The following is a 22,933-nucleotide window of genomic DNA, read 5'->3' as shown; positions in this document are numbered from 1 at the left end:
ATTATGTCATTTAGCAGACGCTCTTACCCAGATCAAAGGCAACATTCCATTTCTAACTTGAAAACATCAGAAGCAGTGACTCACACAAACGATCAAATTCATCTCTTTATTTGCCATATGTAAATTAGAAAATACCAATGAATGGAGTGGATAGTACTTTATGCACAGGGGGGGATAAAAACTTGTTTGCTTCATGAACTTATTGTGCAATCTTATATATGAGGAGGAAAAAACGAGTCCCCATATGCATATGATACAAATATTTCTCAAAAAGGGAAACCAATGTGACGCACGCACAGGCACACATGTACTCTGTGTCACATGGGTTGCTGATTCTTACCACAGCTCTTTCCAGACAAACACTGTTATACATTTAGGAAAATGACAGGATAGTATTTGCTACAAATTCTTCCAAGGCAACCATGAAGGGGATATAGATTGGAGCATACAAGTTTGGTGTCATTTGTAAACTATGGGTTATGTACGTTTTCCAGTTTCACATAAACTAGTTGAATTGGCTTGAGATTTATTTGGTCAAAAATGGAGCAAATGTAGAACTGAAGCGAAAACAAGAGCTCTGACAGTTAGTTAGTGCAGGCGAGCCAAAAGTCAACAGTTCCAAAACCTTGCTCCTCAAACACTAGCCCTGCACTCAGTTGACACTAGCATGTAGTGCGTTTGTACACAGTATCAACGTTGCTAACATGAAAAGCACTAGTTTGCAATCCACAGGCCCAAGAGTAGCCCAGTGCAGTGAGCAGACAGGACCTGACAGTCTGGGAGAGACGTCACCATCCTAGTGGAGAACTACAGAAGCGCTGCTCACCTGGACAAGACCTTACACCTTAAACGAACCCACCCTGAGGTCAGAGACATACCAAAGCCTGCTGTTCAGGCAATATGTGCAAATTACTGAGCTTTCCTGAATACAGTCTTAAGTTCAATAGAAAAACAGCTGGCAAGTCATTTTGCTCGATTCGAATCCACAGCTGCAACTGCAGCTGTTAGTGATGTAACAAAGGCCTGAGTGAGATTTGCACAGATTAAAACTACTCACAGCTCCTTCCCTGTATGAGTATGGAGGAAAGAGAAACCCATATTCAACTGATGAAAAATATTTTTCAACATCTTTCAACATCAGTAGGACTCCTGTCCTTCACCTTAGGAGTGAAATCTCTTGTGCAAATTATTTATGCAGGTTAACACGTTAACGATTGAGGAGCAAACACCAACTCTGAAACGAGGAACTGAAGGCAGACATTTTTCAACAGATTAAATGCAAGATATTTTTTAAATTTATGCTGCTAAAATAAACAAATAAACAAATAAAAAAATCTGCATTATCTGCAGTGCAGCATGTAGAGAATAAATCGGTCAATTTTTACAGAATGAAATTAAAGACACAGGTTTTTATATGAAGGACCTACCCAAACTGGTACTAATTCCTTAACATTCCACAGTTCATTACAGAAGACAACTGTAGCCTTGCTGCTCCAACACACCGGACTCACTTAGCATTTCAGAGCACAGACTTGAGTTACAGTAAAGGCACAAGGGTATATAAGAATAATGGAGCTCGGTTCAAACCTGAAAATCTAGGGTTTTTTTTGGTCTTTAATTCTTTAGTCGCAACGCTCAATTCACCATCTCCCTGGACGGTTACAGTATGTCTCTGACCTAAAGTATACTGAACTAAAGGAACACCTATACCTACTGACTGTACATACAAGTACACAACTAAAAGCTTTAAAATAATCACAAAACACATATACACACATACATACATACATACATACACACATACATACAAATACATGCAAGGACACACAACCTCTTCTTTCTCATAGTACAATACTGAGGATTTGTAGGGACTGGAATCCAAAACATTTTGGCTGTCTTGACGCTGGTAAAGAAAAATGAAGTAGGGAATGAGAGAGAGACCATATCACCTTGGGGAAATCAGCTGAAGCTGAAATAAAAGGAGCATTTAAGGCATCTGAGTAAAAAATCTCTGAGATCTTTAACTTTTTTTAAATCAAATTTTTAAATGTCAGAATGCCTCATGGCTGCACACATAAAAATTTACGCTTTGTTTGAATATATTCATTAGGAGAGTCCAAATTTGGGGGCAGTTAAGAGTGAGTTTAGGGCATACAGGTCCCCGTTAGAGGAGCAGCAGCAGCCTGTTTCTCCATCCCTGACCTGGCCTTCCTGTTGAAGGGTGTGGAGGTGATTGTTGCAGCTCTACAGTGCCACAATCCCAGACGCAGGAGGCAGTCACAGCCATGGGTTGCCTCAGATGAGCTCCAATCAAGTGCAACCTGTTTTTTCGGTTTGTTTAGTTATTTTTGGAATCCAGGCCCTACCATGTCACACCATTGAGTCCTTTGCGTCCAGCTGACTGGAACACACCCACACACAGGACAAGGACACAGGATGAAAAGACAATTAAAAAACACAAATACACAGAGCCGTATCACTGCTGAGCGCTGACCTGACCCCAGGCTCCTCCTCCTGCCCTGGGGGAGGCAGCAAAGCAAAAGATAAGAAAGCAGTGCACTCTGGGAGCAGTACAACAAAATGGCACATGTGGAAGGCTGTAAATCAGCCAGCCAGCCAGTCATTTCTGCTGGTGGTGAAGTGGTATTCCTCCCATTTTGTCATGCTCCTTTTCTCACAAGTATGAGGACATTTTACAAAAAAACTTCAAACAATAACAAATATTTATGTATAATTTATGTACCGTACTAAAGCAGCGATTGCCTTGGTCATTTGGGGAGAGAGACCGATATGAGAATACTGAACTAACACTACTTTCTCCAGCTAGATTTAGCTGTGCCTCACACGCACTCGTTGGTTAGGGATGCAGCCCGGGGTTGGGCTAGTGAGGCCAGCGGGTAGGAAGGGAGGAGAGGGCAGAGGGGGTAGTGGAGGGACGCCATGCTACTCTCTACATTTTAAGAGACAACGCTGCTCCAATCACAGCACGTAGTAAAACACCTCCTGTCGCTGAATTCACAGCTCGGACAGCAGTCTCCCATGTGAGAGCGTGGAACCGTGACCTGCTTTGACGTTCCCTTGCGCTCAACATCTCTGGTATAGATGGCGGTATCATCTGCAGGGCATGACTGATAAGCTCTTCTAAGGCTTACGAAGACAACCAGCCACTCGGACATGAGAGGGATGGCGCCAGCCTGCCCTGCGAGCTGCATCCCTACCTCCCAGGAGCCTCAGCCCTCCGGCCATCTCTCCGACACTGGCCTCCCGTTTACCCTCCAGGAGGGGCGGGGCCAGTGCTGCCTCGCCCCTCGCGATCCCAAAGTGCAGGAGGTTCAATCCACAGGAAGGCGATGCGTGCAGTCCAGGCGACCCTCAGCTGAAACAGGAAGCCCCCGGGCAGCCAGCCCAGATCACAGCATATTGATAGTAACTGAGGGTCAGGTCAGGAAGAACAAGATAAATAAGGTCTGCTATCCCCAGCTCAGACAACCAGGAGACTTCCCTCTGCACTGAAACCACAGCTATCAGGGATGTCTATGAATTCTATGTGCCCATCCATGGCTTCTTTCCTATCAGTCCACAGCACTGGAATATATCCATTCAACATAACAAATAATTACTCTCTTAATCAAGAGTAGCAAAAATCACAAAGATACAGACAAAGAGCCCTTCAGAGAAAAAGAATACTAACCGTGAGAGTAGAGTCAGAAATTATACCATACATCGGGTATGATTCCTGGATAGATTTTCAAGTACAAAAAGAAATTATTTGAAATGGGCAAGCAAAAACCAAATACAATATTGAGTTATTGAAAAAAAAAAAAAAAAAAAAAAACATCTCTTCTGTGTTCCGTGGTTTTTGCAAGATCCGCGTGCTCGTGTGCGCATGTGTGTGTAGGAGAGACTAAGAGCAGCAGAAAGAGAGCGACAGAGAGCTAGTCAGAAAGAAAGAGAGGAAGGGGCTGGGCCAGACAATCTGACCACAAAAAGGCAAAACTCAACAGTGGAAGCCCAGTCACAGTACCCTCTAAACCCTGTTCCACCTCTGCTACACAACCACAGTCCTGTTACAATGGCCGACGGCCTGAGAAGAATGGACTTGACATACCGAAATCAATAAACATCTGATCGCTTTTAAATCTGAGCCACTGAAAAACGGAGAGAACAGACAATAAATCAAACAATAAAGCACACAGATTATGATGAAAATCACAAATAAAGGCAGCTGGTCCTTTGCGATAAGTTATCGGCTTGGTGTTGACAGGGGAGGCGCTCGTCAGGACAGGCCCAGGCATCTGAAGAGCTGGGGGACCAGGTAGACGGTGTTGAAGCCCACGGCGCCGTAGACGATGTACCTGTAGGGCAGCTCCACCTCCATGTGCTGGCGGGCCTTGCGCACGTCGTCGCAGGGGATGCCCGTGAGGCGGCACACCAGCGGGATGGTCAGGGCCTTCATGGCCGCCCGCGTCACCAGCAGCGCCACCACGCCCAGGCAGAAGCGCAGCAGGGACAAGGCCACCAGGGCGGCGCTCAGGGGCGGCATGGAGAGGGGCAGCTGGGACAGGGGCGGGTCGGGCATCAGGCCCAGCTGGTAGTTGAGGTGCGAGGCCAGGGCGATGCCCGCCCCCGAGCCCAGGATCTGGGCGGTGTCGCCGCGGGACGTGCTCCAGGTGTCCAGGGTGAAGGAGAAGAGGCCCATGCCCAGGTGCAGGGAGATGATGATTAGGGGCGCGTAACGGCACGTCAGGTTGAAGTTGTCGATCACCTCCAGCGCAGGCTGGAACACCACCAGGATCAGGATGCTGTACAGGAAGCCGGCAATGACATCCTGCAAAAGAGACAAGCACTGGTCAGTGTCAGGCCAACCTCAACTGACAGGAGTTTCCATCTCTCTGGATATGCTCCTCCACACTGTCTCACTTGGTACGAAGCCCCACACACAAACACACAAACACACAATCTAAGGTTCCAGACAGACCAACTTTGCTACAGCAGCAAAATCCAAACCAACACTACAATCGCGGACAATTTTCAAATGACCTTCCTATACAGAAATCTCTTTTATACACATGCAAACAGAACACACTGACTCACTGCAGCATGTGTTGGGGAATAAACACTCTGCTGATATCGAGCTACTCAGCGAGTCAGAACAACATGTTCCTGACCAGCTACCCCAAGTTTCACCTTTCGTTACCTTCGGCACTGACTGAATTCTCCATTCAGTGAGGTGGTAGGAGGTACGAGAGAAGTGACTTCCAGCACAGTAGAACATAAGTGTATCCATATCTTTACTGGGCTTTTAAAACAGACTGAAATGCATGGTATGTCAAAAGTGTGCCAAGTCCCACAACTCACACTCCACAGAGCCTGAAGCTCCATGCAAATGTACAGCGACACAGCTACACATTCTCTGATGTATGCTCCTTGTGACACAAGCAAGAGTGTGTGTGGTTAAACAATGACAGACAGGCTACCGTCCCCAGGTGACTGCCTGACAACAGGTTCACGCTTCATTACCAAACCAGCAGAGACCACAGCGCAGCAAAACATTATCCGCAACAGCGCTTAAGGACTCAGGCAAGCATGAGCAGCATCCAGTAACGCAATTAACAAGAATAAGACTGTTTCCATTTGCTTCACTGTTAGCCTTCGCTGCTAGTCTGTGATCATATGCTTGACAGATAATTAGAAGAACTGCAAGAGGATGACTCATGAGCATGAGTTTACTCACTGGTATCAATTCTCTGCTTAAAAACAGTCTGGGGGTGTTCTGTGAAAATCTCAGAGTCTCTCCATCCTATACCCCTGAACTGCTTTGTATGTAACCGAGTGGAACAAACCCACAACCACTGCCATGCACATCCTGAACAAGATGACCGCCGCGAACCGCATGGCTGGGAGAGGTGCCCTGCAGCTGTGGTACGAGAGAGGCACGTGGGGGGGGGCTCTCCACTAGGGCAGGGGTCTGCTACACCCGCCCCATCTGCTAACACTAATGATGACTCCCACTGAAGGCCTTGTGTGGGGGTGTGCTGCAATCTCAGAACATTTCTGGAGGACCACTTCTCACTAGAGCACGTCTCTGTACTTCGTCTAAGGCTATCAGCGCCTGAGAGTGTGCAGATTTTCTCATTACACATTACCATCTTCTAACTGAATAAACCCCTGAGAGCAGCGGATAGCAGCACTCTCTCGAGGGTTAACAGGCCAGGGGCCTGGGTGTGAGGCACACACTCCTTTTCACAATACAGGAAGCGGTGAAATGACAAAGTGCGGGGAAACCGAGCAGCAGTGGGGAAGTGAAAAACAGGATCTGATGCGGACGCTGCGGCTACAGGACAGGGTGCCTCTCTCCACCCTCTCCCCCGGACGGGGGGGGCCTGGGTTTGAGAGCGGGGAGGATTTCCATGTCAAAAGCAGCGCGACTCTCCCTGGGGCATCAGCCCCCCTCCCCCTCCGGCGCCGGGCCCCCGCCTCCTCTCCCTGCTCTCAACACACAGGATGATGCCGATGACACCGGGACAAGCGATGACGTCAGGGAGCCACATATCAACCCCCCGCCATTGCAGGCCTTTGTCAGAAGTCCATTTCACAAAGGCGAGGTAGGCCGTGGCGGCTTTCACAGCTCCTATAAATAACGCCTCCTCCCAGCAACACTTGTCGCGGCTGGATTCAATCAGCCCGTAATGAATGGCTCTGCTTTGACAGGCCCCGGGTGCACGGCCTGCGATGGAAAGGTGCAGTTGCTGTGAAAGCAGAGTTAGTGCAGCACCGAGGGCCCCCTGAACAATGTAAACCACACCATGCTTTATCCCCTCAGGGAAGTGTTATTGAAGCAGCGCAGACGATAGCCTCTCAGAGAGTCAGCCTCATAACCGCTTTAATATGCTGTGCTGTAAAACGCTGCAGCAGATTTATTTTATGCTTCAAAATGCTGATTTATCTGCAAACTAAAAAAAGAATGTTTTTCTTTTGACAGTACCACTGTAGGTTCATTCATACATCAACAAGTATTCAGCAAGTGCATCATCACTCACTCTGTCTTGTATAGATGAGAAACAAGCAGGCTTTTCGGTGGCCCTTTACCCTGTGGAGGTGTCAGAGCAGCATCCTTACCGCCCAGCGTTGGCAGTGCAGTGCCGGATCTGGTGTAGAGGTCCATTACTTTTAATGAGACGGAGCTGTGGGGCCACATGCATCACTGCTTTCAGCTCAGTCCTGCAGTCTGTTTTCCTCGCCAACCAGAGACGTAAACCAAGCTGCTGAGGTGCGTCGAGTTCATCAAAAATTAAGCATGCTGACACATCAGGAGCAACCGACACACAGGCACACGGCTAGCAGACAGAACACTGTCTTGTAGTAGGATGAGCCGGGATTCATTATGCAGCGAGACATTTTTGAATCCGTTCACCTCGTTAGTGTAGTTTTCCCCGTCTGCCTTTGTACTAGTGCGTGAGTCTTGGATTCGGGTTCTACTGTTGAGTGTGACATTCCACAGAAGACACACAACACACACTCTCCACACACAGACCACCACTTCTGTGTGTTTGTCACTTTCCACACAAAGGCCACGTTCACAATGAGTAAAAATGAGTTCCACTTTAGCCCAGCTGCTAGAAGCAGTTAGTGAAGCCCATTATTAGCAGTGCTTAGCATGCTAATGAACGCTAACTTATGTGCGTGACCAGGACATGTATTTGAATAGTAATTAAGGCTGTGCACTAGACGTCATTCCATTTCCTTATACCATCTGTGCATATCAGCAACATGTTCAGCAATTAAGATGCCACATGGCACTTGAGTGCTCTGTAACATCACCAATGGTCCTTATTCCCATCTGTGATGACACTGTCAACCACCAAAGAGAGCAAAAACAAGCGTGCCCAGTGTGTCCATACTGTTTAAAATGTAGCCTTGCATTAGTCACGCAGTCTCCTTGCGTTAGCATAGCCGTCTGACTGAGGGCAAGGTCTGTTTGTTGTAGACAGGAGAGGGCAGTCACTCATGTAATGTGTGCATGTGAGCAAACGGATGAACAGCAAGAGCTGTGTGGGACCGAGGACATCACAGCCCACTCCGTTCACCCAGTGACCTCTGACCCCGAACCTCACCAGCCTCCACATCTTCTTCAAAGCCAGACTTTGGACACGCACAAGGCGGCTCTCCAAACCCCCGTGACCGGGTCAGGGTAGATAGTCCAGGTGGGCTGTATGTGTGTGCGTTAGGAACACAGGCAAACCGCATCCCTGACGGTGATGTGGTAACACGCTCCGGGGGCTGCTGGCCGCGCTGACACGCCGCTCAGATCACATCGCACCCAGATCTTTTATTCATTAACCGGGAGGGCCGAGCGTCTCTCCGTGGCTGAGCACAGCGAGGCGGCGTGAGCACACCCCCCGTAACATCACATGTTCGGCTTAGAGGCTTCGCGAGGGGCCCTTTGAACTCTACGCCGTGAGGCATTCCTAAGTCAGGCCACCACTCCGGAGGGTGAGGAAGGAGCTCTCACGTTTTACGCCGCATTTAGCATTTTAAAAGGCAAGAGTAAACTTGTCCCTGTCCCCTGTCCCTGAGACAGCATTACAGGGAGGCAGTCTTTGTACTTCAAAGGGAGTGCTCAAGAAATGACTGCAATGAGCCTCATACTTTACATAGATGCATGCAATTATAGGCCTACGCTGCCCATTTCTTGTCCTGCAGTTTATCCTCAGTCTTCCACTGTCCTCCATTCCTCAGCTCCCTTCCTCCTCATCCCTACCCTAATCTTTGTTCGAACCCACCAGCACTCCTGAATCCTCTGTGCCAGGCCATTTCACACTATTCTGACAAGGCCACCCAGAAGAGGATCACTGCTGTGCAAGCCTACAGTAAGCCTTTTTGGGACAGTCCGCGCAAACCACACTAAACTCTGTACAAAAGGCAGTGTTGAAACCAGCCACATTATCACCACGGTTCAAAGGTATAGTAACAAGGTTTAAAAGATTAAGAAAGATGATTAGCTGAAGATGATTTATATCCTTATTACCGTGCCAATGCAATACCACGTGGTCGTTTATCACTTCCAAATCTGGGCACTTAATGATTAAACATAAGATGCATCCCTTGTCCCAAAGGGCTGAAGTTATAATGCTTAATTACATAACAGGATGCATAATCAGCTTGAATGACGACATGCTCATGGTTTTCAATGATCAGGAGAGACCTGGAAAATCTACAGGATCACATTACTTGAAAAACAGAAGTAGCGTAATTTTCTGAGCATGAAATACTAAACTGCTAAGAACACAGAACGAGACGAACACGAAGCGGCCTTTCAATAAAGATGTTGCCTGACCCTGGACTGGATGCATTAGCGACGAATGGTAATCAACTTTCACAACCATCAAAAAGAAACAGGAGAGCAGCACTGCTGTTTCCCTGACTGAGCAGAAAGAGCCCTCTGGATGTAAGCAGAAGGCCGTGGGGGGAGCCGAGCCCTCGAGCTGAGGCGCAGAGGGGCTCTCCTCCTTCCTGCTCCCCCACAAACAGCATTACGTGCCATTAGACCTGCCATTAAGTGCTTATTAGCAGGAAATGAGCGGCTCGATATCTGCCATCGCAGGGGGGTGGAGGAGATAAGGGAGGTAAGGGAGATGCGGAGATGCTGGGTGGTGTGGGGGTGCTGGTAAAGCTGAGGCCTAGCAGAATTCGCCACACTGAAGAGCAAAGCGCAGACAGACACATGGGAGGACCCGGTGGTGCTCTCGTTAAAAAGCCATGAGGTGTGACTGGCAGCAGTTACAGGGGACACTGATCTATGTTTGAGAGGCACAGAGAAGCTGTCAGTGTGTGCAGTCAACAGCTATGAGATGAAGTTCCACATTAACACAAGAACACATGCACTTCCACATATGTGAAAGGTGCCAAGGTCAATGGCTAGGTCTTTCCATATTCCTTGCTGCCATCTTTTGGATTGCAAATTAAACCAAGGTCCTAACCGCGGACATTAAAAACCCCACAGCTTTATTGCAAAGAGCAGGGAGTTCCTTGTTGCCCTGGCTAAATTCCCAATATAACTCTTTTGATCTAGCCATCTAATCACGCCCACTTTGCTTGACTAAACATATTCCTCCAACCACCCTGGCTGATGAGCGGTAAGCATTGTGTGGTGCTGGCACAAAACAGCTGCCGTGCACTGCCGAAGTAGCTGCTTCACATTGGTGATGGTTTAGGCGGCCATCCCCCAATCACAGCAAACTTTCAGATCCTTGAAAAGTGTAAAAGCAGTGTACTGAGGCGAATGTGCATGTAGGACTTGTCTGTGAACTTGTGTGTTTGTCTGTCTTGGTTTCTAAAGCAGTTTGATGGTTAGTAGCTAGCTACTAATACTTGAAATTTGCTGTTTCAAAGGTAATTTGTGTTAAGAACAGACATAACTAAGGAAATACATTTCTTTACAGGCAAATGGAACGTTCTTTTAAGTGCCCGTTAAGAAAAAAAATTGCCACATTCATGGAACTGTGCACTTGTTTAGCACATAGGCATGAAAGGGTTAATCCCTATCAATTTCATGAGCTCTCACCTAAAGCTCTCCCCAGTGAAACAGTGGCATAAACAACACAGACCGGCAGCAGTGAGAGGGTTAAGTTTGCCTGGCCTCTCCTCTCTCATTCTCATCTGCAGCTCCTGCTGTACACAGCCATGCCAGAGCGGCTCATTTCTCCAGCAGATGACCCAGCCTGGCAGAGCTCTCCAGCAAGAGTGTACACCCCCCCCCCATCTGTCCTGTGGAGGGGTGGAGGATGGTGCTGATGTTTCAGCTGAGGGTGCTCCGTTCGCACATGCGGGCCGGGACCCCTCGGGTCCGCGAGTGAGGGGGGGGGGGGGGGGGGGCAGTGTATGTGGTGTGATTTTCGGGGCTTAGCGCGAACAAACGCAGACGCGGGCAGATAAGGCGGCGGCGGCACGGTCAGCGCGTTCCAGCCCGCGGCTTTAGGGACAGTCAATAGCAGGATCAGGGGGGAGTCTGGAGGGCACCCAGCACAGAGAGGCTAGGAGGCGGCGAGTGCGCCGGGCTGCTTTCAGCAGGGCTGCGGGCAGTGCTGATTCAACACGGCCCGGGGATCAGCGGTAATGCCAATCGGTGCTCTGCGCACGGCTGCGTCTCGCTGCTAGCCTGGGACGCGACGCAGGTCACAGCGCAGCCAAGGCCTCCCAGACTGCAGACACTCATCTGCACACTAACATGTGACTAATGAGGTCATCTGAAATGACACTAACAGACCGAATGGAAGAGGAGAGAGAGCACTCCACCCTCGCAGCTCTGAAACCCGGCTGACACACTGTCTAATTAAATATAAGTTACTCCGCACAGATGGGAACCAAGAAGACGCCCCGCGCTGAAGGAACACCCCTCATCTGGACGGAGCTGAATGCAGTGAAGAGACGACCTGCCAAGCAGGCATTTATTCAGAACTTCTATTTTCTCCTCTGTGGCAGCGAGAGGGCCAGGAGCTGTGTGCGCAGGGACACACGCTTTCCAAAGAATCACAAAAAAAGGAATAAAGGGAACAAGACCATCAATGTTGTGTGAGGTGGCCAGCCCCATGAGCCTTGTTTCTTTGCATTAGAACAAGAATGCAGGGAGCATTCTGCTGAGCTGTTTACTTCAGAGAGACAGAAACACCCTGTCTAACAAATGATGACAGTGTTGGCTTCCTTGCAAGGAACAAGCCGACTGAACTTTATTGTGCTGGCAAGCGCTTTCTAATGTCTGCAGGGAGAAACACAGCCACTGCCAGAGCTACCCCCCGCCCCACCCCAAATCCCCCTCAACCCCCTCAACCCCCTCAACAGCAGTTCATCTCTGTCATGATCACAGGCCACTCTCGACTGGAATATTTCTCTTCAATATGCTGCCTTTTAAGGAGCAGGCTGACTGGGACAGCCTCCATTAACGGTCACTAATGCAAAGCAGTTTGTCTTCTGGACATGCAAAATGGTCTGCCCTGTCCTCCGTAAGGCGACGGGCAACTCTGCCTCAGGATCTCAACTGGTGCTTATAACTAACAACCCTAAGTGTGAGATGGTTTCAGTACATGCAGAGATGACACTGTTTACCAGATAATTTACACAGTTGAGGTGTTTAAATAGAGGGGGGCAAGTCAGGGCTGGTAACGTGAGTTTAGCAGAGGAAAGATCTCATAATCCAGGGCAGAGACAGCCAGGAAACACAGACAGTACTTATTCTACAGGGAGGTACAAGTCTGAGCCTGAGAGGGAAGCTAAACTTTTCTCTTCCCTGTTCTCTTTATCCTTCCACTCCTACCCTAGACTCCTACAGAGATGAGGCTAGCCTAATGTTCAGCTTCCTGTCGGTGGTCTGCAGGGGGGGGGGGGGGTGCCGGGACCTCAGCGCAGTGGCTGTGTGTATGTGTCTCTCCTGTGTACACTCTGAGGACAGCGTGAAGCCGTGTTCGGGTTGCGCTTGAAGGAGAAGATGTTCCGCTGCAGTTACAGGGCTATGAGTCACGGATTGCTACACTTTCCCAAAATGTCTAAACACATTTCAAGGTTATATAATCCTGTTAACAGCATCAAAGCCTGGATTAAAGGCTACAGAATTCTGCAAAAATGCCTGTTACATATAATATGTATTTACCTATGACATATTTTTGCCCGTTAATCATTGGCAATTACGTTTCCAGGCATGGAAATGTTATTTTTGAAATGGCCTTAGAGGTCTGTAGGAGCTTCCAGAGCTTCCGTTTCCCTGCTTATGTACGTGGCAGCTCCATGCTTTTGCACAGGACTGAAACAGTGGCCGTGTCACACCCTCTGATGAACAGCATACTGTTGCTGCTCCACAGCCAGCACTCAGTCTCAGACAGAGGGCCCTAATCCAGCCCTCCCAGGCTGCATGGCTGCAGCTCCATCTGATTAGGGCCTGTCTGAATTGCCTCTAATCCTCTGGTTAAGTGGAGAGTGATGAAGCCCTTCCTCCTGCCGGCCCCTGCGGCCTCCGACCGGCCGCACTCCCACCCACATTTTAAACACGCTGCTGCAGACCGGCGAAAACTGATATCTGCCTTAATTCAGCTCTGTAATTCTACCCAGCGATGGACAATCAGAACCCCTGCACTGCTCTTCGTGAGGGATGGATATTTGAGACAGCATGGGGGGTAGGGACGGGGGGGTTTCAGTGCTCTCTCCTCCTTCCAGTCTCTAACTGAGCTCACTGCTACTGGTTCCCTCTGACGTTTACATCACATTTACATTTATTCATTTGGCAGACGCTTTTATCCAAAGCGACTTACAAGTGAGGCAGAGTACAGCACAACCAAAAAGCCATATAAGAAGTCAACAATATTAGAAGCACTGCATGACCAACAGTTGGCCAGACACGGTACAAGCTAGCTGGCAGAGATTAAGGAGCACGAAACCATAGATTTGAATTTTTTTTAATAAGGAAAACGAAGATTAAGATATAAGAAATTGCTTTAGGTGGAAGTGTTTCAGGCGTTCGGGTGATTGTGGAAGAGCTGCGTCTTCAGCTGTGTCCTCGACAGCCGGACAGACAGATGAGGCAAAGACGCAATGCACACTCACCAGGATGGAGTGCATGCCCATGTAGATCCGGCTCATGCAGACCAGGACGCACCAGCTGAAGGCCAGCACCAGGCCCAACACGAACGGGTACTGTGGGGAGAGAGGGGGGTGGGGGAGGAGAGGAGAGAGACGGAGAGAGGGACGGAGGGGAACACATTACTTCAGTGCAGCTGCTGGTAAATTATGTATACCTCAGACCATTGCTTCATCTGTTTTTTACTACCCACACGTGCATCCAATATATTCACAGGGCCGATCAGTCATCTGCTGCCAGCAGCTAATAAACAACTGAGCTATACTGAAGTTCTGGTTTCTGTATTGTCGTTGAGGTCACATATTTCAATTATTTTTATACACTTTTAGACTGAAAGTTAAGAGTTTTGTTCACTGCCATTTTACTGCCATGTTGTTTTTTCAGATGGTCTTGATACAGACTTTCTCCACTCGAAGCTGAATGCTTAACATGTAAAACAGTAAGGCTGTGCAAAATAATACCAGGGTTTGACAGTTTGCTTGGCAAGCTGCTCATATTTGTGATTTGTGCGTTTCTTAAATCCTGGGCTACAGTTCAGACCAAAGTCCATTTTGCTTCTCTATATTGGCACCTCTTTACACTGGCTGAAATCACTACTTTGAATAAACTGTTTTGCTTCATGAAAACAATTCTGTTTAATCATTAAACACCACATAAGCAACATCTAGTCAGTAAAGGTCATTGTAATTCTATGTCAAGTGAAATCATAATCAGTGATAAAGTAATAAACTCATGTGCAAATGGAAAAAGACCTTCAAAGCTGCTTGGCAAATCACAGTCTGTTACTCTCTCTCTCACACGCCCACAAACACAGGTGTGTGACAAATTGCCAGTCACACACACACACACACACACACACACACACACACACACACACACACACACACACACTATTGCAACACTATTACAGAGAAATAACGTCATGCAGACATAGGTCATGTTTACTCAGCTTTTTCCAGCACTGTGCCCTGGGTGAAAATTAAGGGCAACCCATTTACACTGACCTCCTCAGCCAGCCATCCCCACTGGCCTCCAATCACAACCATCGGCACTGACGGCCAATCACAGCCATTCGCACTGATCTCCAATCACAGCCATCGGTATGGACTGCCAATCACAGCCATCCGCACTAACCTCCACTGACCGACCTGCACTGATCTGCCTGAGATTTCACAAGAATGCAAAAACTATCGTTCCTATGGCGATTTCACTTCCCCTACAGATTGTAAATAGCAAATTCCTTTTTCTTCTTCTTTTGTGTCAGCAACTCATAAAAATGTGACATTCTGCAGGCTGAAACCACTGCGAGCTTACTTAGCACATGGTAGTACAATCTCCGCTATCCACATGCACATAGTAACACTTAGTTAAACTATTATACGAGTATATGAGTTCCAGGAACTCTCAGACTGATGTACAATGTACACCATCTGTCAGGAAACAATGCACTGACCTTACCACAGCCATCCACACTGGCGTCCAAGCCACAATCATCCTTCAATCAAAGCCATCAGCGTTGACCTCCAATCAAAGCCAAGGGCATGGATCTCTCCCGTAGTGAGGCCTGGGGGCAGTGTATGGGGGGGTGGGGAGTCTCCAGGGAGACTGGCTGTTCCACAGAATATACCCTCTCCTGAATCAGTTAGGCCAGGCGTACGCTCCTAAATTGGGTAAGCCAGGCTCACAATGCTGAATCATTTAGGCCAGAGGCACACTCTTCAATCATTTAGGCCAGAGGCACACTCCTGAATCATTTAGGCCAGAGGCACACTCCTGAATCATTTAGGCCAGAGGCACACTCCTGAATCATTTAGGCCAGAGGCACACTCCTGAATCATTTAGGCCAGAGGCACACTCCTGAATTGATAAGACCAGGTGCTCACTCCTGAATCATTTAGGCCAGAGGCACACTCCTGAATCATTTAGGCCAGGCTCACTCTCCTAAATCATTTAGGCCAGGCTCACACTTCTGAATAGCTTAGCTAGAGCCCTGAACATCCTTGCTGGGAGAAGCCAGTGGAGGGTCCCAGATGAGAGTCTCACACCCTCATTGTCTCCTTGTGTTCTAGGCACAGTGTAACACAATATGCTACTGCTCAGAACACACACTCTCCCGAATCTCTGGCATCCCGGGGGCTGTGTGTGCGGAGGAGGCCCTGCTGCATTCTGCCCGGCTATGTAAAACCTGAAAAGCAGGCCCACTGGACCAAAGTACATTTCCACTACAAACAGAGACACGGATTCATAATCCCACACACCCTGGCACTTATCTCGTTTTGATCAGACGTATCGAGTGAGAGAGGGAGGCAAAGAGCCAGGACTGCTGATGTTTGCACACCACCTAAAAGCCTTTTGTTCCTCCTCCTCGCTATGGTTGCCATGTTTGGAGTGTAGCTCCAGTGCCTTTTTAGTAGGCCCTCCCACCACCACCCCTCCTGCTCCCATCTCCTGGGAAGCAATGACCCCCATCTGATTCTCAGGAACTAATGACTTCATTCACCTATGCTCCACAGCAGCACACTGGGCCTAGCAGCACTGAGATTAACCAGGAAGAATAAACCTTGGATCCAGCTGTCATTAAAACATTGGAGGAAGTACTAGCTTCGCTGAACATACAGTGTTGATTGCAGTCCTATTTCTAAGATGATCTCACAACTGAGTGTCCTAATCCAGTATATTCGATGTCTGCACCTTGAGCCAGTCCCAGACACAGTGGCCCAAATCTGAGTGGGGTCAACATGGCTAGGGGGAAAAAAACAGAGAGAGAAGGTGACGACTGGATGGATTAGAACAAAGCTGGGCCACTAACGAGCACATGGCAGCCTGCTGAACCCTGCGTGTCTGCGCTCAACGGGGGGAGGCTGGGAAACTGCCATTCTGTCGCGCTCTGCACAAAATCCCCACCTCCTACCAGCCGGAGAGCTCACGCAGGGAAACACACACACACGCACGCTACGAGCAAGGGCCCTCATCTGGCCGGCTTCCTGCGCTAGCGTGCTCGACTGAAGTCGCGGCGCGAGAAAATCCGGCAAACTTTCACGAGCCTGCGGTTTGCGGCCCAATGCGTTTCCGCGCAGGGTTAGGGTCGGCTTTATAAAGCAGCGGTGAAAAAAACGCGCATCTCCCAAGGGCAGGGTGAGGACGAGAACTGGCTGGGTGTCAGGGCCGATGATCTCACCAAAACCCCCAGGCAACGCGGCAGAGCAGAGAGGCTGATCCACCGCGGCGCCAAGAGGAGGGGTGGCACTGAGAATTAAGGAAAAAGTCGATCAGATTTTAATGAGGTAGGGCATCGCTTGCATTGTTTGCCAGAGTGAGTAAATAAGCAACAATGCAGGGCACACAGTACAGCCATCACAATCAATATTCATCTGTAAATGTAGTCCCCATCTTAATGACTCCAAACCACTGCAGCACACCACTTTTCTGGTGTATGCCATGGTCCTTACCAGTGGTGCCATTTGCTTTCCAAAAGTGACAACTGAATAGCTAGAGTGCAATTCACTTCTCAGGGATAGTCAATGACTACTGATCTGCAGTCTGATCTGTAGCGTGTGCACCCAGAGTAAATCAAAAAAAGGCAAGTGTAATATCAATCAGACCCAAACCCTATAAAATAGAAGGAACAGGCACCAGAAAATCTGGTCCACATTTCCGGCATCCCTCCCACCCCCGTCTTGACAAATCAGCTGAAACGGTCCAGACTCATCAGGACTCCAGCTAGCATCCTGGTGCTGAATTTCAACAAACTTCAACAGCAAACACAGAGAGCGAACCGCTGCCTAAAAGAAGGGGGGAGCAGATGAGCTTGCGGTGAAACTTTATATCTGCAGGCCACCAGTCACACCACTGTGCGCGCTTTGATGGGCTACCACAGCACCACAGCAGAAGCCGTGGCTGAAAAACCCATGCTGGCAGAGGCAGGGAGGCCGCGCTGCTCTCGTTCACGGCCGTTTGGCACATCCACCGTGGCGGCCCGGACTCCACGGACTCAGCTCACTGAGACACAAGTGTTGCCCCTGTTGTTTAATTACTTTAGGAGAGAGGCCCAGCAGAAAATGGAGTAACTGGCTCAAAACTGTCTTTGTTTGACAGTGTCAAACGAAAAAAGTCTAAATGTTTAAGGAAGAGGACAATCAGACTGCCCGACTGACATCCTGCGTGAGAACATATCTGTTTGAACAGGGTCACAATTATACATTCTGGCTCTGTCTATTGCTCAAATTTCTCTGATGTAAGAAAGAGAACTGTTAAAGACTCTGATTGGTGGATGTACTGATGACTTACATGTGGGAACACCATCATACTTATCATAACTTCTGGAAGGTCCCCTGACTATATAAATGCCTGCTGGGAAGCCTAGAGGAGAATCGCTTGGAACTCCTTAGATAGTTAGCGGAACGGGCCAACACTGATACGCAAGATCAACAATAGTGGGACGCAACCTTACAGGAAATCCGGCTGGAGTTCGCCAACACCAACACAGCTTTGAGTGGATTCCCGAAAGCACAATTCATTGACGTAAACGATTAAATGATCAGTATCTAAGCTGTCTTGTGTGACATAATGATCGCCTGAATCAAGGAGGTTCAGTAAGAAGGAAAAGAAGCTGCTGTCAGTTTAGCTGTACACCCAAATATATAACCTGCCAGTTCTTGCACTGACGACTTAAAACTTGGCTGTTAACTGCTGCTAGCTGACAATCCTACTACATCATACTAATTGGATTTAACATTTGTATTCCAGTTAAAAAATGGAAGAACAACACTATGAAAAATGTCACACTGAACCCAGTGGATGTAACAGTGTGGTTCAGTTAGAGATAGGAGAACACCATAGAATTGCTTCTGTTTAGAGTGACCATTTCTCCCTGTCCATTTCTCTCCTGCTCCAAACAGTACCATAAAGCATGGGCCACAGGATCTCCAATTCAACATCAAAACAGGGGGTTTAATACAAGTTTAGTGTACGCTGAGGAGGCTGAGGCCAGCTCAAAGCCTCCACATTCTGACTGTGTACATGCTCTCAAGACCATAATGTCACTACTGCGCCAAAAACACACAAAGGGAATGGCCACCTTCCAGTCACCCTACCATAATTATGATCGCACCTCTTTCCAGCAGAGCTTTAAGTGCCGTCTCTGCAGTGTACCGACTCCCAGAGCAGGGGAAGGGCTGTTCAGCTGGGAGCAGGGGAAGGGCTGTTCAGCTGGGAGCAGGAGAGCCGGCCCCTGAGATCAGAAACCCCCCCCCACTTCATCCTGGAGATAAGAAACCAGGCTTAGAGGAAGTGGCGCTCTGCCTCGTGCTTTTCTCTTAGATCCGTTCTGCTCGGATTTCTGTCAGACGCTCACCGCATGCAAAATGGAAGAAAACACCGTCTAACACAATTTAAACAAACAAAACGCTGAACTGTGACCTGAAATGGCAATAGCTGTGGTATCAGCTATCTGCCTTCAACGGTCGCTGAAAGCATCGCCTGCCCCACTCCCTTCTGGCCGCGTTCCCACTGGCGACTCCCCGAGATGGAGAAACATCTGTGTTCAGTTACAAAGGTGGGGGGGGGGGGGGGGGAGAATCTCTTGCGCATCCCAAAGTCCTGCACAGGCCTGTCAGTGCTGCAACATTCCAGATGCCTGAGAGGCACAGTCAACTGCTGCAGTCTCCACCCAGAGCGGGGCAACAGCACAGGAAGGGGGGAGACGGGGGGAGACTGGGAAAGGCAACAACAACCCCCGTCAAAGTGAGTGCAAAGAAGAAGGTAAACCAAGAGGAGTGAGAGTGTAAGGGAGGAAGTCATGAAGAGCTGAACAAAGCCGCAGGAGGAGACAGGCTGGGTTGTTTTCTGTGTGTCTGTAGATCACTGGCCTGGGAGTCTACAACTAACCTGGAGCTCTCCATGTTCTCCAAATAGCTGTTCCTTAATGTCTGAGCAGGCACAGAGATACCAAACTCTGCCACGGTCTCACCCCCATACTCACAACAATGTTTCGACAGTTCCCTCCAAATTACTTCATGAGAAAATTTCCAGCACCCAAGGGGGCCAGAAAGAAAGAAGGGGACTTCTGTAAATGTGGTTTCCAGGCACCTCATTGCTTTCTTACTCACAGACTTGGAAGAAATGACTCAGTGACCGTGCTGCACCACCCACACACATCTCAGCTTGTGGGGTCCCCGGTTCAGGCAGTGATGCTAAGCATCCAGTCACCATCTGAGAAAGGTGATCAAGTCCTACTTCTCTCATCCTGCAAAGTTCCTCAAGCGTTAGAATTAAGAATTTAGAGAGGGGGCTTTCTGAATTCTTACTTATTTGAATGTATCAAAGACTTCAAGTGCCTTTGATAAGTTCAAATGTTGCTGAAGTAATGTTTTGGTTACATGAATGAGTATGTGAGTATGAATGAGAATGTGCTCGTAATTAGAAACAGATAGAATATCATAATACCTTTAATAAGTACCTTTACTGTAGACATTCTGTCATTCTCTAGCTACAACAAAGTCAGTCGTCTGGCCACTTCAGCCAAATGTGGGCATTAGCTATGCTGCCCATCATTCCTAACAATCTTGCCTTAAGTTAGCTGATCTTCCAGTTTTGCTTCAAATATAGCCGAGACCGTATCTGCCTTGGCTCAGGCTAATAAGACTGTGCATCACAGTTACATTCATTATGTTCATTATCAAAGGCTTCATTTATAGCATCCATGCTGCTAGGCAAGCCATTTAAAGTAACACTAGTCAAGTACATACTTCAGGAAGTCAGCATGGGTCACGTAGCTGGAAGCAGAAAACCCAAGATGGAGATGTAAAGAGGCTATGACCTAATCTGGCTGGAAACTTCTATCATGTAGTTGAAAAAGAATGGTATTCGGCTGAAAGGTATGCGGCAGAAAGGTATGTGGTCACTGTCCACAAAGATACATAATCTAACCGGTGAAAGTGGATTGTCTGAGTAAGAAGTAGTGAAGAAGGCATCAGTGAAGAAGGCTGTTGGGCTTGTCAGTTACCTTCCGAAATGCAGAGACTCAGTGAGCCTCTTCTGCAGTTTAAACAACCCCAGAGTACACAATTTTATTTCTGTCCCTTTACTTCAGCCCCGATTAGCTGTTCAGCTGTCTGCTGTCAGCAGGATTTGTCTTTTGCACAATAAAGATATGCATTGTGTATCAGGCTGTTGTTTTCCCTAAGGAAAGCAACTCTTACAACATTCTGTGTATTTCACAACTAAAGTGCACCAAGCACACCAGGTGCTTATGCTGATCTGGTCACATGTTTCTTGCACTCAGTCCATGTCAACCTGTAAACCCTTCTGTAAGGGTCTGACAGCCTGACAGTCACCTTCCTCTCTGTCAGACACCTGCACACCGTCTAAGTGATGGTTAAAGTCAATGTGATCCTGACCACTTTCTGTACTTCAAGTCAGTGTTTATGTTCTACCAATGTGTCAGAATGACACTCAGACCTTCCAGTAGGGAACTGTGCCCCCTTGACTGAGAGAAGAGGCAAGCTATCCAACGCTGCAGCCCAACAGACTGACAGGGAGCCCAGCTGAAGTGCTGGTAGTGCAACGAAGCAAGTACCATCGTTGACAGCTATTGACTTCTGATGAGAGTCAGGGCAAGGTTATTAGAGTGCTTTGCTCTCCCTGTTTAGACATTTGTATTGCTTGCTTTGTGTTTAACTTACTAGTACAGTATTCTACACAGCAGTGTAAGTACAACTAAACAGTTTGGCTCTGAACACTGCTTATGTTAATCATCTGTGCAGTTACTACCTAACAGGTGTATCAAAACTCTTCGGTGAACATCCAACGTGCATGCATATGACTGAATATGTTTAATAAGAAGCATAACAATTATGTTTGAGGAAGACTCATTCTATCACCATCTAATGTACGTTACAGATGTATGTATATGTATTGCCAGAACGTGACGACGGCTGCTTTGGATAACAATAAATGCAATAACTTTACCTCCCATCGGCCGTAAGTGAGCAGGAATAACTCAAAGGGGATAGCAGTGCCCGACATGGCGTGCGTTGAGGGCATGCTATACTCGGAGTTGTAGAACATCTCCACCTTGACCACGGGCGGCGAGGCCGGCCTCGACCAGCGGATGACGTCTTTGGTGCACTGACCCAGGTACATGACCCACACCCACACCACGATCAGCCGCCGGCAAACGTAGGCGTCCACGTTCCACATGAAGAAGGGGAAGAACGTGATGTAGAAGAGCTCGTTGCCCAGCTCGGTCCCGAAAGTGAACAGGTAGTACAGAAACTTGTTCTTGATCAAAAACTCCTGCCCGACATCGCCGGTCAGAGAGTTCTTGCGCAGCGGCTTGACCGTCGTGCTCCTGCAATTTGACCCCTCATTCAGCCTGTCCACATCCGCATCTGGAATGCGCTCCCCGCCGCAACCGTTATTCGGGTTTCGCAGCGAGGTGTCCCTCGCCTCAGCGACATTGCTGTCACCAGAGAGGCAAGCGCTTAAGGTGCTCCCCACCGTCTCCCCCGCTCCGAGAGTCAGAGCTGCCCCGTTCGGAAGGCCGTTTCTACAGCCGTCCTCCTTCACGCGGGTTCCCGTCACGTTGTTTTTCCTCTGCCGTAGACCATCATTGCTCTTTCCCTCATCTCCGTAAATGTCACAGTTTTCGCTTTCGCCCTGGCAGTGGTTTATGCAGGCGCCGTTGTGCAGACCTTCGTGCTCTCCCCTTCTTTCACTGGAAATCCCAGAAAATGTCCCCCTCACCCCGCAGATCTCCTGAAACCTCGCTACATGGTGCGGATCTTGAAGATTCCGACAGAGCTGCACAACTTTCGCTTGAAGATTATTTGCCATATTTCTTAAACCCATGCTGAAACATTAAAGAAAATTACGCGAGCAACGTCTCAGCCAAATAAAGAATTTTAGCTAGCTATAACACGTTACCTACGCTCTCAGGCTAACTGGTACCAAGGGAGCATATGAGACTTGCAGGCTCTCTAGATAGCCAACTAGCTAGCTAAGCTTACTGCCAAAGTTTCCACTGGAAATATAACAAACACGTGCAGGAAGGGGAAAAAACAAAATACAAATCTCCCAACGCGTTCCAGGTACAAATGTCAATGAAGCGTGCTAAAGAGCAGAAATCACGATGACTCCATTTCTTCAATCAAGGACTATGCTTGGCGCTCCGTTGCTTTGGAGAGACTCCGCTACTCCTTTCACTAATATCCGGTAACTGTCAGCTCACTGTGAGGCAAGCTGACGGGAACGCGCACGTATGCCTGACGCACCAGATGCCCGCCAGCGAGTCCTTTTAACTGCGCTTGC

The 22,933-nt window shown here is 48.4% G+C and overlaps 1 protein-coding gene across 1 annotated transcript; it reads right to left on the bottom strand.

Annotated features, from left to right (window-relative positions):
- Positions 1 to 118: 118 nt before the first annotated feature.
- Positions 119 to 22,822, bottom strand: sgpp1 (sphingosine-1-phosphate phosphatase 1). The gene is made up of 3 exons (XM_036542595.1): positions 21,593 to 22,822; positions 13,591 to 13,680; positions 119 to 4,828 (listed from the first exon to the last, which is right to left on the bottom strand). The coding sequence occupies exons 1-3, from the start codon at positions 22,472 to 22,474 to the stop codon at positions 4,277 to 4,279; spliced, it is 1,524 nt and encodes a 507-aa protein (XP_036398488.1). The 5' UTR covers positions 22,475 to 22,822; the 3' UTR covers positions 119 to 4,276.
- Between the last annotated feature and the right edge of the window lie 111 nt (positions 22,823 to 22,933).

The sequence above is a fragment of the Megalops cyprinoides genome, chromosome 12 (genome assembly GCF_013368585.1).
Source record: "Megalops cyprinoides isolate fMegCyp1 chromosome 12, fMegCyp1.pri, whole genome shotgun sequence".
Lineage (NCBI taxonomy): Eukaryota > Metazoa > Chordata > Actinopteri > Elopiformes > Megalopidae > Megalops > Megalops cyprinoides.
Note: the sequence above shows the minus strand (reverse complement) of the source record. Positions and strands in the feature narration are given on the sequence as shown.

Coding starts and splice junctions, on each gene's coding strand:
- sgpp1 (XM_036542595.1), bottom strand. CDS start 22,474: ATGGGTTTAAGAAATATGGCAAATAATCTTCAAGCGAAAGTTGTGCAG. Junction 13,681..21,592: donor TCACTTACGGCCGATGGGAG/GTAAAGTTATTG, acceptor CTCTCCCCACAG/TACCCGTTCGTGTTGGGCCT. Junction 4,829..13,590: donor TGGGCATGCACTCCATCCTG/GTGAGTGTGCAT, acceptor TCTCTTTTGCAG/GATGTCATTGCCGGCTTCCT.